General features: G+C 44.7%; 1 protein-coding gene across 11 annotated transcripts in view; it reads right to left on the bottom strand.

Moving 5' to 3' along the window:
- The window catches only part of LOC139052300 (protein transport protein Sec16B-like), a 492,173-nt gene that overhangs the window by 302,341 nt on the left and 169,815 nt on the right, over positions 1 to 20,017 (bottom strand). For all 11 annotated transcript variants that reach the window (XR_011509833.1, XM_070529379.1, XM_070529385.1 and 8 more), the window contains 4 exons: positions 14,193 to 14,457; positions 13,809 to 14,013; positions 11,990 to 12,085; positions 2,519 to 3,222 (listed from right to left, as the gene is read on the bottom strand). Coding sequence is in view for 10 of the 11 variants with exons in the window: in XM_070529379.1 (XP_070385480.1) it covers positions 2,519 to 3,222; positions 11,990 to 12,085; positions 13,809 to 14,013; positions 14,193 to 14,457 (1,270 nt within the window). In the remaining variant the exon portion in view is untranslated. The remainder of the gene's footprint in view (positions 1 to 2,518; positions 3,223 to 11,989; positions 12,086 to 13,808; positions 14,014 to 14,192; positions 14,458 to 20,017) is intronic.

Raw genomic sequence — 20,017 nt, 5'->3', positions numbered from 1 at the left:
ATTCCGTACCGCCAAGTTGTATCGTGCGCCTTTTCCATGTCAAGAAATACGGATAGGAAGGATTGTTTATGTATGAAAGCATCGCGAATGTTTGATTCGATGCGCATAAGGTTGTAGATCGCCCTTCCCTGAAGCCACATTGAAGTGGGTCAAGCATATTGCTGGACTCTAGAAAATGTACGAGACGGCGATTGATCATTTTTTCAAAAAGCTTGCAAAAAACAGCTCGTAAGCGCTATAGGACGGTAGCTGGTCAGCAGTGATGTATCTTTACCGTGCTTCAAAACAGGGATAACAATAGCTTCTTTCCATTTAGATGGGAGGTATCCGGCAACCCATATAGCATTGAAAAGTGCGAGCAGCGTTATTTGAGTATCGTTGTGGAGATGTTTCAGCATGTCGTACTTGATCCTGTCAGGTCCAGGTGCAGAGCTCTGACATGCAGCCAAAGCAGCTGTCAATTCGGCAATGTTAAAGGCTGGTTATATAATTTGTTCTGTCTGCATTTGCAGTTGATGGCCTCACGTTCCGCTATTTGTTTGTGCTGTAGGAATGCCTTGGAATAATGATTTGAGCTGGAAATCCGCTCAAAATGTTCCTCGAGCGTGTCAGCTTAATCTTCTAAGCTATTGCCTTCATCGTTTACTAGGGGCAACGGATGAATTTCTTATCCCTTTAGCCTTCTAAGCCCGTCCCACACTTTAGCCTCTTAAGTATATGAATTTATAGCTGAAAGGAACCTCTGCCAGCTTGCCCTCTTTGCCTGTCTTCGCATTTGTCTTCCCTGGGATTTAATCTGCTTAAATTCTACTAAATTTTCGTCAGTAGGGCATTCACGCAGTTTGCCCCAAGCTTTATTTTGTCTCCTCCATGCCTCTCTACAATCGTTATTCCACCAGGGGACCCGTCTTTTCAATGAAGTGCCATTTGTCTGAGGGATGAACTTCTCTGCTGCATCAATGATAAGAGCGGTAAAATATGACACGGTATGATCTATGCTAAAATCACTTATAAAATCTGGTAATATGTAGGTGGATTCTTTAAAGCATTCCCAATTAGCCTCGGCTCGTTTCTAGTGAGGAACAGGCGGAGGGGAGTCATGTTGTGTTACTAGGTTTAGAGCTAATGGGAAGTGATCACTTCCAAATGGATTAATTACAGACCACTCTAAATCAGATTAATTACACTCTTACAGATTAAACTCTTACAGATTACACTCTTACAGATTAACCACTCTTACAGATTAATTACAGACCACTCTAAATCAGGGAAGATAGAACCAGAACCGATAGACAGGTCTATTGAGGAGTATGAATTATGCTGTGGATTATAGTAGGTCGGTTCTTTCTTATTAAAGAGGCACGCACTGGAGTTTAAAAGGAAATTTTTAATGAGTCGACCTCTCACGTCGCATCGTGAGTCTCCCCACATCGGGTTATGGGCGTTAAGATCTCCCACATGTATGCAAGGCTCGGGGAGCTGGTCAATGAGGTCTAAAAATGCTAAAAACGCTAAAAGTGCGGCTAAAAAATGTCTTGGTCAAGACAGTCACTAAAAGTATGACTTAGCCATTCAAGACATCTTTTAGACTTCAATTTGCTGTTTCTTTGTTTCATGGGTACAGACACGATCATTGATGGCAACTACACAGTTATGAAGGAACACGGCCAACATGCTCCCAAGTCAGAACAAAACTACTGTATGCCCCAACTACTGTGGAAGAAACTGGAGTCGCTATCAACGAGAGTTTGATGGCGACTACGTAGTTATTAAGGCACGCAGCCAATGCGGTGTTATGCATGGCGATAAAAGCAAGAATAAAGGCTTTAAAGCACAAATAAGTATGCAGCTGCCCGGCATTGCCGTCGTCTATGTACGATTTCTGCTGATGACTATGGTGATGCAGACTCTGTCGCTTCGTTTTAGTTTGGACACTAGCACCATTCTTGCTCTTTTGCATAGCACATTTGCGGTGCTCCGCACTCACCGAGCTTCGAGAGTTATCCAAGTTAATGAGAGTTTGATTGCATTAAATAATGCATAAACCTGCCAGGACCCTCTACGAAGACAAGTCCAAATTATTCGATTTTCCAAATTAACAAGGATTTTACTGTATTACAACCATACAACTTGTGAAGACAAGTTTACATCAGATGACATATTATTTGCACACCTTTGTGCTTCCAATATGTGACTACTATGCTTTAGTTGCAAGTGCAAGTGGTGCGATGCAGCTGCTTGTGGTACAAATATATCACTCTGCTCCCTTGGAGGGAAATAGGATGAGATCTCCGACACCTTCCATGTTTTACTAAAGTTTTGCGACATAAAAGTATGAACATAACATTACATGGAATTACATAATTAGGGTATAATTAGTTCATAAAGGGCATGATTAGTGCATTCAATATAGACGAAAATTTGATATACCTGGGTTCAATCTATCTGAATTCAACTGTAACTTCACTTGACTGTACTTAAAACTGCTTCTCCTAGCAGATTTGTCAAATATTCTCACCTGGTGCTGTAACGGTCACTCCTGCGGTCTGAGCGCCGGTCCTTCCACTCATCATCACTTTCCTGCCCCCTCCACTGGTCCCGCCGATCATGGTAGCGGTCACCTCTCCGGTCTGACTTGCGATAGTCATCCCTAAGCTCCTCATGCCGGTCTCCTCTCCGGTCCTCGTACTGGTCATCTTTTTTGTCACCCCTTCTGTCATCATGGTAGTCGTCTCTCCTTTTCCAATCCTCCCCAACACCACTTCTACTGCCTCCTTTCCTTAACTCATCCCGGTCTTCTTTCGAAGCACCTCGTCGATTATCTACCAGATCATAGTAACGGTCCCTTTTCCGGTCCTGGTCATCCCTGGAATCTGCTCTGCCACCTCGCCTGCTATCACGTTCGAAGTCATCTCGACTTCCCTTCCAATCTGGGCTTTCAGCATCATTGCCCCAGTTCCTGGCTGGCCTTGAGTCACGAGAATCCCTGTAGTCCCTTGATTCATCTTGCTTTTCTTTCCGTGGCTCCTCTTGCCGCACACGTGGTTCGCTGCCCTTGTCGTCAGGTTCCTTTGCATCGTGTTTAGGGTGTGCCAGAACAGCACTAACATTGATGGTGTCACGGTGAGGGGAGAGATGACCAGTTGGTGTGGATGTGGCATTAGGTCGCAGCCCCACCAAGCTTTCCTTCACTTCCCCAGTACGAGTTGCTGTGACAGCAGGCTGCAATGAAAAATCACTTTTTTTGCAAAAAATGCAAAAGACACTTTCCTGCACAGCCGCGTTCCAAGTCAAACGGGAAAACACATCAAATATCCTCCAGACCCAGAAGCTTCCTACAACAGTTTGATATATTAGTGGTACATAAACATATAATGTATATTGTATTTTCAATATTGTACCTCTTATACCTCTTATCTCTGGCAACTGCAGATTCCTTTCAAGACGAAAATACATTTTTGACCTAACTAAGTCACATACAAGAGTGGAAATCAAATACCGTAGTTACTCGATTCTAATGCGCCCTCGATTGTAACATGCACCCATTTGCTGTGACCTAAAAAAAGAAGTCCTTTACAGTACCGCACATTTCATTCTTTCATACAGAAATACAACTTTCTGTCATTTGGAAAAAACAAAGGTTAACTGCATATGTACTAAAGTTGCGATAAATAAAAAAAGTCGCAGTTTCACTCAAAAGTCGCTATAAGAAAAGTAAGAATAGTAGTTTTATTGGCCGTATAAACTTAAACATTCACTTACTAGCTAAATTAACAAGCATGGTTTCACGCGCACCCAAGCAAACAAGAACACGTCACACTCAATTACCGCGGAAGCTATCAAAACGCTGGAGTGAGGATGTGCAGCAGCAGGAGTGATGGAATTGACCTTTGTGCGGCCTCTCGCTTCGGCACGAACTAAGTGGTGAGAAGACAGCGCGGTGCGCCTAAATGCGTAGACTCTTGACTCCGTTGCAGATTGCTTTCAAGATAGGGGCCGCGCGGCCGTTGCAACTGCTGGTGTAGAACGCATCTCCTGTTTGTGCCAGTCCCGCACACAAGTTTCGGGAACTCCGAACGCCAATGATGTGGCCCTGCTTCCGTCCGTTTCTGCACACGTGATCGCTTTCCTTCATGATGGCTTTCCTTCGCGGCACCGTGATGAACTCGGCATGTCTTTGCAGTTGGCACTTCCATGCTGATAGAAGAAACACAGAAAACAGGAAGACGGGTGGTGCACTAACCTAAGCCAAAGAAAGCATTGCCTAAGCACACATACTTCAGCACATGGAGGAAGCTACGGCAGCTAGGCTCGAAGCGCAACTTCGTGCATACGAGGCGGCCATTTTGAAATGCCGATGGCACTATGTTAACTCAGATTTATGGTCATATTCAATTCTAACGCACACATAATTTTTGGACCCATTTTATTGGAAAAAAAGTGCACATCAGATTTGGGTAAATATGGTACATATCAGAAACAAAACAGGCATGATGGAAGCAGAGATCAGTCCCAGCACATTTTCTGAGGTATCAAAATAACTTCACTGCAAATGGACACTATTTTGTCTAACGTGACATCTTTGCAGGAAGACAGACCAGAAGCATAAATAAATGAACATTATGGTGCAATACCTCTCATAACAACATTAGTGATTTTCACACCCTACAAGAGAAAATTTTTCGTGCTTTACACTTCCCACATCTACTCCTTCTTCAAGAAAAAAAAGCAATATCACAAAAAGAAAATATGTTAGACATCAAGCAGATTGAAATAGCAGTCTCTTATTGGCCTTTCCCAGCATGTGGTGTCAGGTCTGCCTCATAATATGGTGTAGGAGTTTGAACTTAATCTTTTTAATTAATTTTTCTGTTTTACGCACCAATACCACAGTATAATTGAGAGGCATGCCACAGTGGGAGACTCCGCATTAATTTAGCCACCTAGAGTTCTTTAATGTGCACCCAATGTACGATACACGGGCATTTTTGCATTTATTCCCCATCGAAATGTGGCCACTGTGTCTGGGATTTGATCCCGCACCCTTGGCCTTAGATGCACAATGCCAAAGCCACTATGCCACCGCGTGGGTTTCAGGTGATTCTGTGAGCAGGACAGACTGAGTCATATTTCAGATGTTTTTCTTCTAATATTGTGCAGTGGATATCAAAGAACAATCACTGTTCAAGAGAGGAACAGTACATCAATGCATGGAAGTTTCAGTATTAACGGTACAATGCTACGAGTAATGTCAACGAGCCCAGGTTGAGCGTTTCATGGGCATCCGCAGTCTCAATTTGTTCAAAGGATGTATGACAGTGCAGCAACCATAGTGCAATGTTTTGCAAAAATTGCTCTGCCAAAGTGCAGTCTGCTGCACTGCCTAGTTTGTTGAGTATGACTGCTATTGATGATACGTAATTCATGAACACAAGTTGACATGAATTAGACTATGTTCGTCAGTGTAACACTAAGCGCAATACAATCATGAACGTCCACCAACTATCCCCACTCATTGCTTTACTAAATGAATTAGATGCATCTGCAAGATCCTTTTGTTTTGTCAGATGTGCCCCATGCGTTTACCTTCTAGTCTACGGCTTCACTCCATTCCACACCAGCAAATAAGTTTATAATCTGGAAGACAAGTCGAGGCAAGCAGAGAGCCTGCAGAGAAATTTTTGTTGGTCCAAGTTGTGGCAATAAATGCATTAAGGCATACATAAAACTGATTGACTGCAGGGCTACTTCCAACTGTGCACAAAGTACAAAAGTGACAAAAGGGCAGAAAAAGAAGGGGGGGGGGAGGCAGTGGTGGATCCAAACTAGGACACAGAACCTCAAACACTGGAGCTGTTTTCTTAGAAAATGTTTTGCTGCCTGAACACATTCACAGCCAATGCTCCAGAACAGGTATGTGCCACTCTGACACAAGGTGTATAGAAATGTTTAAATGTAATAAGTCAAACCCACTTGTAACAATATTCAAGTTCCACGAAAATTTCATTGTTATAACCAATAATTGCTGAAACCGGGTTGCATGAAAAAATCAACATAGGGGGATGGCAGAGCTGATGTGAGAAAACTATAATGGCAGGGAGGCCAGTGCCCCGCCCCATCACCTTCCTCTATCCGGCTGCTGATTGTGTTCACTCGCCTAACTGCTTCCTGGGTGCTCCGACCGCATGTAACAAGCCACGGCTGTCAGCGTTAAAGAATGGCACTGCTATGACAACTGCAAAGAGGGGTCATGGGCGGCAAGCGATATGCGAGCTGCACCGAGGCATCGCTATAGTGGCTTCAAGAGGGGCCTATTAAAGAAAGCAAGAATGTTGCCGCGGCAGCCTGTCAGCTTGAGAAATCCAGAAGAAATGCTGAGGCGAGATCGCCACAAGCATTTCACCACATACTTCTCACTGGCTTGCACGAGAAAACCTTATGTCCGCCAGCCTTGCATGCTTTACGTGAAGCTTGCCGACATCCTTCTTCAAGGCATCCACGTGTTCCACGTAGTGCAGCAAAAGGTTCCTTGTGAAAACGAAGCCCTGGAGGGACTGAATCATCTGCCGAGCCTCCTGTGAGGACAATGTTGAGGCATCCTGCCCTACCGCGTCATTGCTGCCGTCATTGCAGTCGCTATCCGATGCAAGCACATTAGCGATTATCACCTGATCGGTTAGAAGCACTTAGTTTCCAAATTTATAGCTGTGCGCTTTCTTTTCACCGACAATGTCCTGCATTGCTGATGATCAGTAGACGGATCAGCCATCTTCCGTTTTGGTAGTGAGTCAAACGAGGCTGAGAAGCCACATGGCCAGGATTGAGGCTGGTGCAACCAACAAAGACGAACGCAAGCGATTAAGCTGTTTGCAGAACTGGGCTGAATGAGGAGCCAGCGAGAAATCTGGGAGCAGCACAGTTGGCGCAGGTCATTCATGTTTCAGCGGGCGCCACAGTGTAGAGCTATGGACGCTGCCCATTCGTGTTCGGAGAGGTGGAAGGGGCACGGGAGAGAGATACGTGGAGAAGGCTGCAAAATGAGCGCGCGGCGGTTGTTGGAGCAATGGGCCATCATGCATTGGCTCGAATTTAGAGTCTTCTTTTTTTCTTTTCAAGGATTTCGCATTTCACTGTCTTTCGGCTTCGACACCCAGCAGCCAGACTTCTTTGTTATAACCGATAATGCGGCATCAGGGGCATTGTACTAAGCGGGTTATTTCACCATATAAAACTTACAAAAGCTGACGGTGTAGCAGCTTCTCATTGTTATAACCGATATACTGCAAAAATGATGGTGTTTTACATGCCAAAATCACTTTCTGATAATGAGGCACGCTGCAGTGGAGGACTCCAAAAATTTTGACCCCCTGGGGTTCTTTAATGTGCACCAAAATAAAAGTATACAGGTGTTTTCGCATTTTCCCCTCATCGAAATGCTGCCGCCGTGGCCGACATTCGATCCCGCAATCTCGTGCTGAGCAGCCCAATACCATAGCCACTGGGCAACCATGGTGGGGCAACCGACATACTGTTCAAATCGGTATCGTTATAAGTGGTTTCAACTGCATGCATATGTGCCGTACTTCTCTATGCATGCACCTGTCATCACCATTCTTTCGTCGACAAGCACCACGCATCGCATTCATCCATGTCTCACACTGCATCCACCTGATTTAGTGTGGTGCATAAACATGAACAATGCATACCATTGATGATGACTGAAGTTTATTGGCGCAAGGGCATCTAAGGCCAAAGAGTGCCAGGACACGTGTTTTGGTTTAGTAAAATTGTGAGTTTAGGCTATGACCTAAAATAAAGGCTGTATAGAGGCACACCAGGGTGTCTACCAAGTTGACATTTCCAAATTCCCTGAGTTTTCCAGGTTTTCCCTGAGTGCCAATGCAAGTTTCCCTGAGTGATGCAGAACTATGTTTTATGTCAAGACGGGCTTAAAACATGTCGCCTGATGCTGTCACTCCCTTGTTGGCACATGAAAAAAATTTAAAAAGCGACTTAATCCAATTTGAATACTAACGAGTAGTGTTTATGTTATTCAAAAAGAGAATAGAAGGCAGTGGTGAGTAAAATGCACAGCTAATAAAGTGTCTTTGAAAAACATTGCAATGGAGTCGGACATTCTCAAATACGAATAAAATAGAGATGCATATAGAAGCAAATATTTTCGAATATGAGCTATTTCTATCAACTGTCGCAAGCTCAGTGGTATGAGGCCCGAACTTTGTCACAATTGAGATTCTCTCTCAACAGCTCGTTCTGACTGTTCTGACATACTCTCAGCCCGCGCACGTGCGCCCGAGTGTTGTGTTTCACTGCTTTAAAGAGTTTATTTTGGTTTGGATGAGGGACACCTGCATCTCGGCATCAGCCGAAACTTTATTTTTTGAGCTCAAGCTCCTTCAAAACGGCGGCAGCAAGCTTCCTTTCCCGTTTATTCCTCAATGCATAGTTAATTTCTGTTCTTGTCCTCCTTTCGCCACTCGTTCGCCCCAAGGACCATTTGAAGCATCTTGGTCAGTTGCACAGTCCACGACCGATTTTTCGAACTCCCTAGGGGCCGCAAAAACGTCCGAAAAATCGGCCAGTTGCAAAAAAATAAATGCGTGTCATTTACTGCCCTTAGGGACTCAAACCGCCACAGGCACGTTCGAAAACGCTCTGAAGGCCTGTCGCTACACATATTAGACATATCGGTGCTCGTAATGTGACAGGAAATACCGGCTGCACGCGTGTATAATTAAGGAATACATACTGTGTTCCGTGGCAATAGCCCCTTCCCACGCTTGTTATGCTTCACTGCAGTACTTTTGTGTATGCTTCACCAAGTAACATTTCTTTACAGAGGCAAAGGTGACTTTCAGGAACCGGCATTTTCTATGTCAATCGCGAGGATCACAAAGGCGGAGTCTATACCATTGCTGACAGCAGCTAATTCTTTCAATAAAAAACTCGGCACCAAACGGCAAGAAGTTTCATAGCGAACGTCGAAGCAGATAGGCCTAGCGTCGCCGCAGTGGTGACAACGGCTGCCAGCAGATCTGCGTTCGAGAGCGCCGGTTCGAGGTGGCGAAGTAATCAAAACGGCAGCCGTGCTGCCTTTGATTATTGCCGTTTCGGACCTGCCATCACGGCAAAACGTCCGGCAAATCGGACGGCGAAGAGTTCTTGCGTCGGAAATTTCACACGTTCTGATACGTTGACTCTATGGGGTACGTGACGGTGCCGCGAAGCCGTCCATTTTATCGGGAATCCGGAAAGTCAGTCCTTGACTGTACACTAGCAATTCCTCCAGCCGACGACAGGGCGTCAAAGACGATTCATTACGATTCCTGTCTGTTACTCGAGCCAGCATTACTGCGACTTTCGACCCTTTCAGTAAAATTGCCGCTAATTTTCCCTGATAGAGGCCCAAATTCCCTGAGTTTTCCCTGACTTTTTCCAGACCACTTAAAATCCCTGAGAATTCCCGGTTTTCCCGGTTTTCCCGGTTGGTAGACACCCTGCACACATGTAAAACAGATCTATAGATATTAGTGCATCAATTCTAAAATATTTACTAAAATAAATTTAAGGCCTTAAATGCATTGGGTTCAGGCACACATGTTAAATTATTCTAGATTGACCGAGTCCCTTGCTGTACAATTCTTACTCACGCAAGAAGTGCAAGAGGGCTCAGGCATACTTTTTGTGCATCAGATTGTATCTCACCTGTGAGGCACAATTTGATGGTTAGGATGGAGTGCGATGATGTATAGAAAGTTAACTTGTGCATGATAATTGAGCACTCAGTCAAAGTTAAAAAGTGTATCCTCTGATAAGAACATCGAGGGATGGGGGGGGGGGGTATATGCTGTGAGTAGAGTTGCCTAAAATGAGCCACTTGCTCTCGGTGACGTTCAGGACATTGAATGAGGACATGTTGGACGGTTAGGTTCTCACTGCAGCGTGTGCACGTCGGTGGGTCAGTTGCAGTCAAGAGGCATTTGTGTGTGCCATAAGTGTGTCCTATTCTGAGTCGTGCCAGGGTGACTTCGGTTGTCTGTCAAGCTTCAGTGGGAAAGATTTGATTAACTGCAGTTTAAGCAGGTGCAGATTATTTTCAACTTCCTTGTTACCATTCAGCTTTCCAATGATTATGGAGCACCTTTCGTACCACAGGTTTCATGTCCACACCAGGTACCCAGCTTACATCAACTAAATGCATAACATTAAAGTTGTGACCCGTGTGGGGAATAAACAATATGCACTGCATGAGATTACGTGCTGCAGAGGATGAAAATAAACACAACTGCATACATCGTATTTGGTTGTATAGAAATTAAATAACTGCCTCAATAAAACTCATCTCACATAAATTCCTACATAATTGTGTTTTATCTTTCTGAAGAGGCGTACTCGAGTCAGGCTACATGCAACGAGCCTTAATATTAAAAAAACTCAATTTCAAATTTTTGGACGGTATTTCATTTTTGTGGGAGGTGGCGGTCCAGACAATACATGAATGAATGTAAGCTATGAAGTGCCACACAGGAATATGAAAACTACCCAGCAGACTTGATGACACACTCCCAGTGAATAAGTCTTAAGATATTGATCACTCCGTGGTCTCACATGGCTCATAATAAAATGTTGCAGGCAAACATACTGATAATAATCAAATACAAAAATATTAAAAACAACAATAATCCTGCTGTTTCATTCTATAAAAATGACAAATACAACTGATGTTCAGTTCCAATAGGCTCACAAATAAACTTCGCCATCTTCAGATCTTGGCCTAAAAATGCACCAGCAAGTTTCATATTGTTGAGCATGCTACCAGCAATCACGCAGGCATCTAGCTACAGTGAAACCTCATTAAACCGTAGTTGGCCAGAGCTGAGAAAAAGTACGTACTAAACAGTATTACTGCTCAACCGAAATAGCATTAGATCACCCACTTACCTGTAAAAAAACTGAACTCAGAGAGAGTGCAATGAAAGGGGTAAAAGACATGCAGTATTTATTCACTTCGCGCGACAAAAGTGTTATTTTCGTTTGATGCCGTGGAGGCCTAGCAGCGATGACAGCAGCCACAAACTTACTAAAGCTGCGAGCCAGCTTTTCAGCCAGCCCCCTCTTCTCGGCAAACATTCACATGGCAGGTTCCTCGTTGGCACTGCATGTTCTCCGTGCACGCCGGCGGTAGTGCTGCAGAAGTTGCAGGGTGCTTTTTTTATTGCGGGGTGCTGTTCTCATCGTGACGATAGCATTCATGAGGCTAACGAAAACGCGCAGCTTCTGCCACTGTCGGGCCTGAATCGCCCGTGCTGTCACTTTTCATGTCGTCCTCATCACTGTCGCTAGTCTACACTTCGGCAACAACAGAGGCAACGATGGCGAAAAGTCGAACCTCGTAGCCGACATCTCTTTGCGACTGCAGCAGCGCTGCCGAGCAACGTCTTTGCATTCCAAATGCCGCACACCGTAGTCAACAGCAGATCCCTGTCGCATGCCAGCACCGACTTCATGTCAGCTTCGATAGCATGAACGATGTCTAATTTTTCTTCTATGCTAAGCACCCGGCATCTTTTTATTCGAGCTTCGGCATGACGCGAGTCCCTGTTTGCACGACGCCAACAACGCTCTCTGGCACGGCGCTGAAATGTTGACGTTGATGTAGCTTCACGCGCAAATGCACAGGGCACTTGGAGGCTGTTGTTCTGATCTCCGAGTCTTGTTCTTCTGCCAGGCCGCCCGATGGAGACACGCCGTCATGTTTGCGTGACGGAAAGTGGAAACACTATGTGTTAACCAATACGTATGCAATAAACAGGTATGGTTTATGCGGATACAAAACACATTATGTTCAATGGCCACTGAGTCGGGGATTTGACTTTACTACTTTTAAAATGAAATTACTGTTTAAGCATGTACGGTTTAACGAGGCTTTACTGTACAATAGATAAACACCTTTTCCTGGTGACATTACCTGGGGATGGTCTCCATCAGTGCTTCCTGAAGGTTCGGTTCTCTCCGGTAGTGTTGAGTCAAGAAGCAGGGGGCTCGATGCAAGCGTTGTTGCTACCTGCAAGCACGACATCCCACAGCAAAACACTACCTTTAAGATGAACAGAGGACAATATGGTGCAGTTGGCTCAACACACATACCGTATTTACACGATTGTAAGTCGACCTCTTTTTTTAAATTTGAAAATCTGAAGTGGGGGGGTGAACTTACAATCGAAACCAAAACATGGCACCGAAAAAAAAGAAAAAGCAAGACCAACGGGATATCAAGGGAGCTACAACGTAGTTCCAATATTATGTGTGCTCTACGGCCCCACCCGTAGCTTTCCGCTATCCCACCCATTTGTTCGCTTTTCAGAAGGGTTTTTCAACATTTCCGAGAGTTTTACAGCGCACACAGCACTCATGTCGGGGTGTCAATAGTTCATGGAAGTGCCACTGTTCCATTTGCGGCGGCACCCTCAGAACAGCGGCGCTTGTGGGGGGTATCGATAGTTCATGGAACAGCAGACAACGCTAGCGGCTCGCGTGTTTCTCTTTCCCTGTAGCTCTTCAGTTTTATGCGTTCGACTTGACTGCCGGCCACGTGCTACCTCCGTGCTTCCTCAGTCGTCAAGAGTGCTCTGACGTTTAGCGCTCGTTCACAGCGGCATTGAAGGGGGCTGCCATCCTTTACGCTGAAGAAACAAATAACTGCGTAGCGGGCCACAAGTTTCATGTTGCTTAATGGGTGGTGCGAGTGGCAACGGCAGCGAAGCAAAAATTTCACCTGTGACGGAAGCGAAGCGACCTACGCGGGCCAAAGTCTGGACGCTTTCCGGAGCTGAAGGCCACGCTTGCAACGTACGTCGTCAAAATGCATGATCGGTCCCTGCCAGTGACGTGCGACATGGTCATGAGACAAGCCTGGATCTTCGCTTTTTAAGGACCTGCTCCGCCGTGAGTACGAGTGGCTGGCGGCATAAGACCGCGAACTTACACCAACCAGACATGTCAAAAGAGCCGCCCTGACGGCTCTGTGTAGTAGGGTGCTTTCGGCGGGAACTTATGTATGTATGCAAATGCACTTATGTATGCAAATGCGGAATAGCACTGGACGGCGACATGCTGTGGGATCGTAGCAGCAATGACGATGGCAGCACTAGTTAGGAGTAGTAGTCCAGTGACCATGCCAGCTACTAATAAAGTTTCATTTTGGAATGTGCCCACGGGTATGCTTTTTTTTTTCCCCTGTCACACGCGATATGGGGGGGGGGGGGAGGGGTCGACTTACAGTTGTGTAAATACGGTAGCCATATTTGCTTGCCTCGTGTCATAGGCCAGTGTGGACACGCTGTCTCATTGTCTCAGACTGTTTTGAAGCGCAATTCCCAAGCCTATTTTATTAAATACCAAAGCTGTGAACCTGTTTCATAAACAAATCACCTACATTGTAAACAGTGACACTGCAGAAGTTCTCTCTATGCTCCATGAATTGCATACACTTCCTGTGGGGCTTAGGTTTTACTTAAAAATGGTAATAGCTTTCAAACAACCACGATGTTACAGGTAGGTTTCACAACTAATCAACTAACAGCTTGTTTACTCACTTTTTTTTTAATTTTTTGACATTACTAGTCGTAACTGCACTTAACATTTTTACACATAGTACTTTGTACAGAAGGTCCTATGACAGCCTCGACTTCAGGACCACTTCCTGTATATCATTAGATTGTAACACACCTTTATGTTAATAAATTTGATCCCGCTTATGAAAGAAAAGGAGGCATGGTGACCCTCACCCTCAGTGGAGGTGGCGCAACAGTACCTCTCCCAGTTCCCTCTTCCCTCCCCAGGGGGCTCTGACGCATCAGAGGAGGCGCCACCATCCTTGGGATGTGGGCTTGACAGTGGCCATCTGGTGGTGCCATTTCCTCAGTCGCAGTGGGAGCTGAAGCACTGGTCAAAGGACTGGGTGACTGCTCCACCACTTCATTAGACTGTACCCTAAACAGGGAGATAAAGTGATAAGCATAGAGTTTAAAAGATAAAATACCGGACCAATGCTACACTAACCACTACCTTCTTTGCTGGTCAACCAAAAAACACCCCCTGCTCTCTAAGCCTCCCCATAGGTATTGGTTGTACCTGTATCTATGTGACATAACATTTCTCCCGCCACTTACCCAGAGAGGGAAGCCGGCCGATCATGTGGAATAGGTGGTGCTGCTGGTGCCAGGGTCACGAGAGGTTGCATGTCAGGCGCATCGAGCAGTGTCAGGCCTGTGCCAACAGAGCCCACTGCAGTTGTTGGTGACAGTGGTGCCACACCTTGCCTGTGGTAGAGGTGGTGGTGACGCAGCGAAGCATGTCGTGCAACCTCATCTGGTGGTAGCAGTTCCAAGTTGTCAGGCGTGATGTGCAACTGGGCTGCATTCTGCTGCATCAGGGCTGACACAGACCAGGGCAACATCAGGGCCAGCAAAGAAACTAAGCAAACTAAGCAGAGTAGCCAATAAAATCGGGCAGTCTGCCACTATTGAGCTAAGCGCAGTAGCTGTGTACTTCTATTAGCAACCATGAGGTGGCTTGGAGAGTGGAATTAGGCAAAAAATTATTTATGCTTCGAGAGAGTAACCAGTTGTAATCCTCAATATAGTTTTGCTTAAGGAACTTGCTACATGGTCAGACAATAGGTTATTTGCAGGACATGCTAATATGGCAGACATGTTTCAAGACACACACTGTTACGATGAATTCCTTCATGAATTGAACAGTTCAAAGCCCTTCGTTAAGATTCCGATAGCAGCACTGCACTTCTATTAAAGGGACACTGAAACGATTTTGACGATTTCGTACAAATGTACTGAGTCCTTGGAGTAGGTCCTTCTGATCATTAATTGACATGTCTAAGTGCTCCGTGTAAAGCGTGTAATTTATTATAAGGCTTTAAAAATGCACATCGCTGCCGATCGCAGCACACTGCTCGGCGGAATTTTAAGCCGCCCCTACCCATAGGACCAAAATCACCCATATGACGTCAGTGGGGCGAGCTATCCGATTGGCTGACCAGGGCGCGTGATCGATAAATTTTCCAACTTTATGGTAAACAAATGATGTTCGTAATAGTTGAAATGTTAGTTCATTTGTTTTTATAACAAGAAAGTAACACAAGGAGAATGCACAAGAACAATTTTTCAGTAACACTTCCGCCACACAGCAAGTGTCGTCTGCTTGTGTTACAACATGCTCTGTCTTTGACGAGAGCTCCGCTGTCAGTGTCTGTGTTTTCGCGAGCGCTATGATTCAACTTTGTTGCGTTGTGGACTGCAAACGTAGCAACTGGCAATATGTCAAGCTGCGACATCGTGTCCCTCTGCAAGGCAGCAGACGAGCGGACTGGCTGTAGCTCATCGGACTGCTGCTATCCGATCGGCGCCAGGATTTGCGCGTTTGCGGCTGTCACTTTACACCAGAAGATTACTAATGCAATAGCGTTTAGCAAGTCCAGTATTGGGGTAAACGCAAGCGCAAGGGGACGGGGCCTGGCCGTTTGGCAGTGTCTTTTACGGGATGAGCAGAAGAGCAAATGTGAATGGTCTGCACGGTGCAGCCACCTGGTGGCACAAAGCTCAACCACACACAGTAGCAGTAACAAAATGTATTATTTTTTGCTCCTGGTGTAAATTTTTCGCATGAATGTAATCGTTAGCACATTGTTTTTGTAGATGTTTAAATTGTTTTACACTTGGTTAGAGCAATAATAGCTGTTTGTTTGGTTGGTTAAGCTCTGCGCCAACGAGTGGCTGGACCGTGGAGACCGATCAGGCAGCTCACGTACGTCTACGCTAACGTTTCTTCATCAGCTTGAGTTTATGCCTCCACCGTTCCGCCGAAATGCCCCGCTTGCCTGTGGTTACCGGTATACCAGACACATTCGCGCTTGGGGTCGACTGCCAAACAGCTGGCGGAGAGTTTGGAGAGGCTTCACGCGTGCACTCCCAGAGAACCGGAAGTCAACGATATGATGTGCCATCGTGACGTAGAGCCAGTGAAGGCGGAGCTTAGCCCCAATCACTCGGCAAACGAGTTGAGGAGAAAATGCATGACTATGGAGTAGGGCAACTTATAATCGTCCGTAGCTCTCTTAATACCAGACATTTCACACAAACTGTGGTACGAATTATTAACTTTAGATGTACCATACACATCTACAAAATTTGTCTGAACAGTTTCAGGCGTCCTTTAAGGTGAACTGCTGGTAAGACGAAAAGATTTTTGAAGGTCTCAAACAGGGCAAAGGTTCACAGGAAGATTAATTGAAATGATCAAGTGCTCAAAAAAAGAGCCAACTGGAGCCAACTTTTAACAAGGGGACTCATGTTCCTCAGGACCCTGACCTCAGGGCCCCAATTAAGGTAAGTCCCTTTGTTGAAATGTTGGCACCAGTTGGCTTTCATTCGATTACTGTTGATTCATGGTAGGAAAGATACACATGCTGCAACCAGAGCATGGCCTAAAGTTCAGTACAAAGCAATTTACTTATTTGGCAATAGTACCAGAATTCAGATCAAAGTGTGAAATGCATTTGCTGCATATTGCATTTTTAACACTTCACTGTTAACGCACAATACCCAATATTCGGAAACTGCTAAAAAAGCAGTTAATATTACCTAAGAAAAATGTGTAGTGGTGCAGAGGAAGCTATACGATATACATGTGACAGTTGGAAAAAGCACAAAAAAATTACACATATAGTACATATAATTTGTAAAAGGTAAAAGAAAACATGGGAAGTTTTACACAATGGAAACTATCAAAATGCCATGAACAATGGCTACACATTCCGATATTGAGCTGATTCAAAGAAGACAGATGATTAGACACAGCGCTAGATAATTCAATATGATTAAATCTGTCAAATGCAGCAGGGAATGCATAGGAGGTAAGTATAAGAAGCGGCAAGTACTTGAACAGTTAATTGAAATCTGCCAAAGATGTGCTATTACTGAAGCATCTGCTAAATCATGGAACATAGAATGCATGAACTGGCAGATACAGCTTTACTACAACCACAACATGCGGTACCAGGAATGCAGAAAGTATTCAAAAAACTAGGAAAGGGTCTGGTCAACAAAAGATGAGATTGTATGACGAGCAATGATAATGAAAGCAATGAGAGCAAAAATAGACAAAGTATGGAATGGAAAATCAAACAGAGGTGCCAAGGAAATGAATACTATACTGCCGTATTGGGACCAACAATTAGGGAGCAAACAAAAAACTGAAAACTTCGAAGAATTATGTTTGGTTGAGTCATCATAACTAAGGGCTGTCATTAACCAAGAAAGAAGAAATATTTGTCAAAAAAAAAAAGCATTGTATTTAGGTTGTTTCCTACAACAATCATGCTTTGTAAGTCGGCCTTTGGAAATTGTCCAATGACTTACATAAAGCAAAGAGATACACTAATGACACGACTTCAATTGATGGCAGATCACATGTGGTACATCAAGCAAGCCATTATAATATTCTGTATCCGATACCACAGAAGGAAGCTATAGTTTAGAATTAACTTTTTCTTGAATTACCTTACAAATTGCTGGCAAATTATGATTTTTTTTTTAGTTTTAGAGCCCCCCTTTTTTCTTACCTATATTAAAGGGCCCCTGAAATGGTTCGGACAAACTTTGTAGACGCGTAGGGTACAGCTTAAGTAGAACATTCGCACCACAATATAAGTGAAGCGTTACGTATTAATGGAGCTACAAGCGATTAAAGTTACCCTCCTCCCTAGACATGCTTTTCATCCTCAGCTCGTTCGTCAAACGATCGGGGCTAAGCTCCGCCTTCACTGCTCCTGCGTCACAATGCAACATCACATCGTCCATTTCCGGTTGTTTTGGAGCCAGCCCACGCCCGTGAGAAACCCCTCCGCTAGCCGTTTGGCCGTCGACCCCAAGCGAGAGCTATCGAAGCAGCGTGCGTTGCTAGCATTCTGTCGTAGTGCCGAACATGTCTGGTATTCCGGTAATCACACACTACCTGAATATTTAGACGGAACGATGGAGGCATAAACTCAAGTTGATGAAGGAACGTTAGCGTAGACGTACGTGAGCTGCCTGATCGGTCTCCACGGTCCAGTCACACGCTGGCGCAGAGCTTAACCAGCCAAAGAAAGAGCTAATATTGCTCTCACCAAGTGTAAAACATTTTAAACATTTACAAAAACAATGTGTTAACGATTACACTCCTGCAGAAAATTTACACCAGCAGCCAAGAAGATTACATTTTGTTACTGCTACTGTGTGTGGTTGAGCTCTATGCCACCAGGTGGCTGCACCGTGCAGACCATTCACATTTGCGCTTCTGTTCATTCCCTGAAACCACAGGCAAGGGGACACGGCCAGGCCCTGTCCTCTTGCACTTGCGTTTACCCTAATACCGGACTCGCAAAGCGCTATTGCGTTAGTAATCTTCTGGTGTAAAGTGACGGCCGCAATCGCACCAATCCTGGCGCCGATCGGATAGCAGCAGTCCGATGCGCTGCAGCCAGTCTGCTCGTCTGCTGCCTTGCAGAGGGACACGATGTCGCAGCTTGACATATTGCCTGTCGCTACGTTTGCAGTCCACAATGCAACAAAGTCGAATCATAGCGCTCACGAAAACACAAACTGACGCTGACGGCGGAGCTCTCGTCAAAGACAGAGCATGTTGTAACGCAAGCAGACGACACTTGCTGTGTGCCAGAAGTGCTTAAGTGTACTGAAAAATTATTCTTGTGCATTCTCTTTATGTTACTTTCTTGTTATAAAAACAAATTAAGTAACATTCCAACTATTACGAACATCATTTGTTTACCATAAAGTTGGAAAATTTATCAATCACGCATCCTGGTCAGCCAATCGGATAGCTCGCCCCACTGACCTCATATGGGTGATTTCGGTCGTATGGGTAGGGGCGGCTTAAAATTTCGCCGAGCAATGTGCTGCGATCGGCAGCGATGTGCATTTTTAAAGCCTTATAATAAATTACATGCTTTACGCGGAGCACTTAGACGTGTCAATTAATGAACAGAAGGACCTACTCAAACGACTCAGTACATTTGTAGAAAATCGTCAAAATTGTTTCAGGGTCCCTTTATTAAAAGTGAGAGGGTATGCTTATATTCTAATTAAATAAAGGAACATTACACAGACCTAGGAAGAAATACTCCATTAAAATCAAATAATTTCAAGTTGCTTTAAAAAACTGGTCAAATTACTGCTCACCTGCAGTCATGTTCCTAAACAGGGCATAACCAACCACTCCATCAGAGCCGCTCACTAAAGCTGACACTTGACACAGAGTCCTTCCCCTTTCTAGTCAAGCTACTACTATCAATATGCCCACATGAGTTCCGATGAGCCTTTTTGTGATGCCAAACTTTCTAAAGGACTTCATGATGACATCAGCTTGACTATCAACAGACAACACTTAAATGCAACGAGGATGACACGCAAATTTGTTTTGGCCTCTTACCTCATGGAATGAGGAACAAGATTTTAGGAAATTGGGTATTCGACATTGAAACAGACCCCACAAGCCATTGCACAATGCACAAATATGGTGGCACTCATGGTATTGACTTTATGCATTTAGTGCAACATGTAGAGTACAGAACAAATGACATTTTAAAAAGACAAGAAAGCCCACAGGGAAGATGGAATGTGAAGCATCAGAGAATGCAATTTGTGCCAAACTTTGTGCAAACCTTGCACAAATCTTGCCTCTTACCACGCACACAGATTACATCACGTGCCGCATCATGGTGTATTGGCATTGACTGCCATTTTAGATTTTTCACAGCAAACTGACTGTCTATTTGAAATGTTTCAGACTGCAGAAATCTGCTGGCAAAACTGTATAATGTGAATGACTGTGCTATACTGTGCTATTATTCTGAGCCACATTTTATAGACAATGTTTCACTGGTTTCACAGCTAGATAGATAGTACCACAGTCCGATACT

Source organism: Dermacentor albipictus, unplaced genomic scaffold (assembly GCF_038994185.2).
Source record: "Dermacentor albipictus isolate Rhodes 1998 colony unplaced genomic scaffold, USDA_Dalb.pri_finalv2 scaffold_21, whole genome shotgun sequence".
NCBI classification, from domain to species: domain Eukaryota; kingdom Metazoa; phylum Arthropoda; class Arachnida; order Ixodida; family Ixodidae; genus Dermacentor; species Dermacentor albipictus.
Note: the sequence above shows the minus strand (reverse complement) of the source record. Positions and strands in the feature narration are given on the sequence as shown.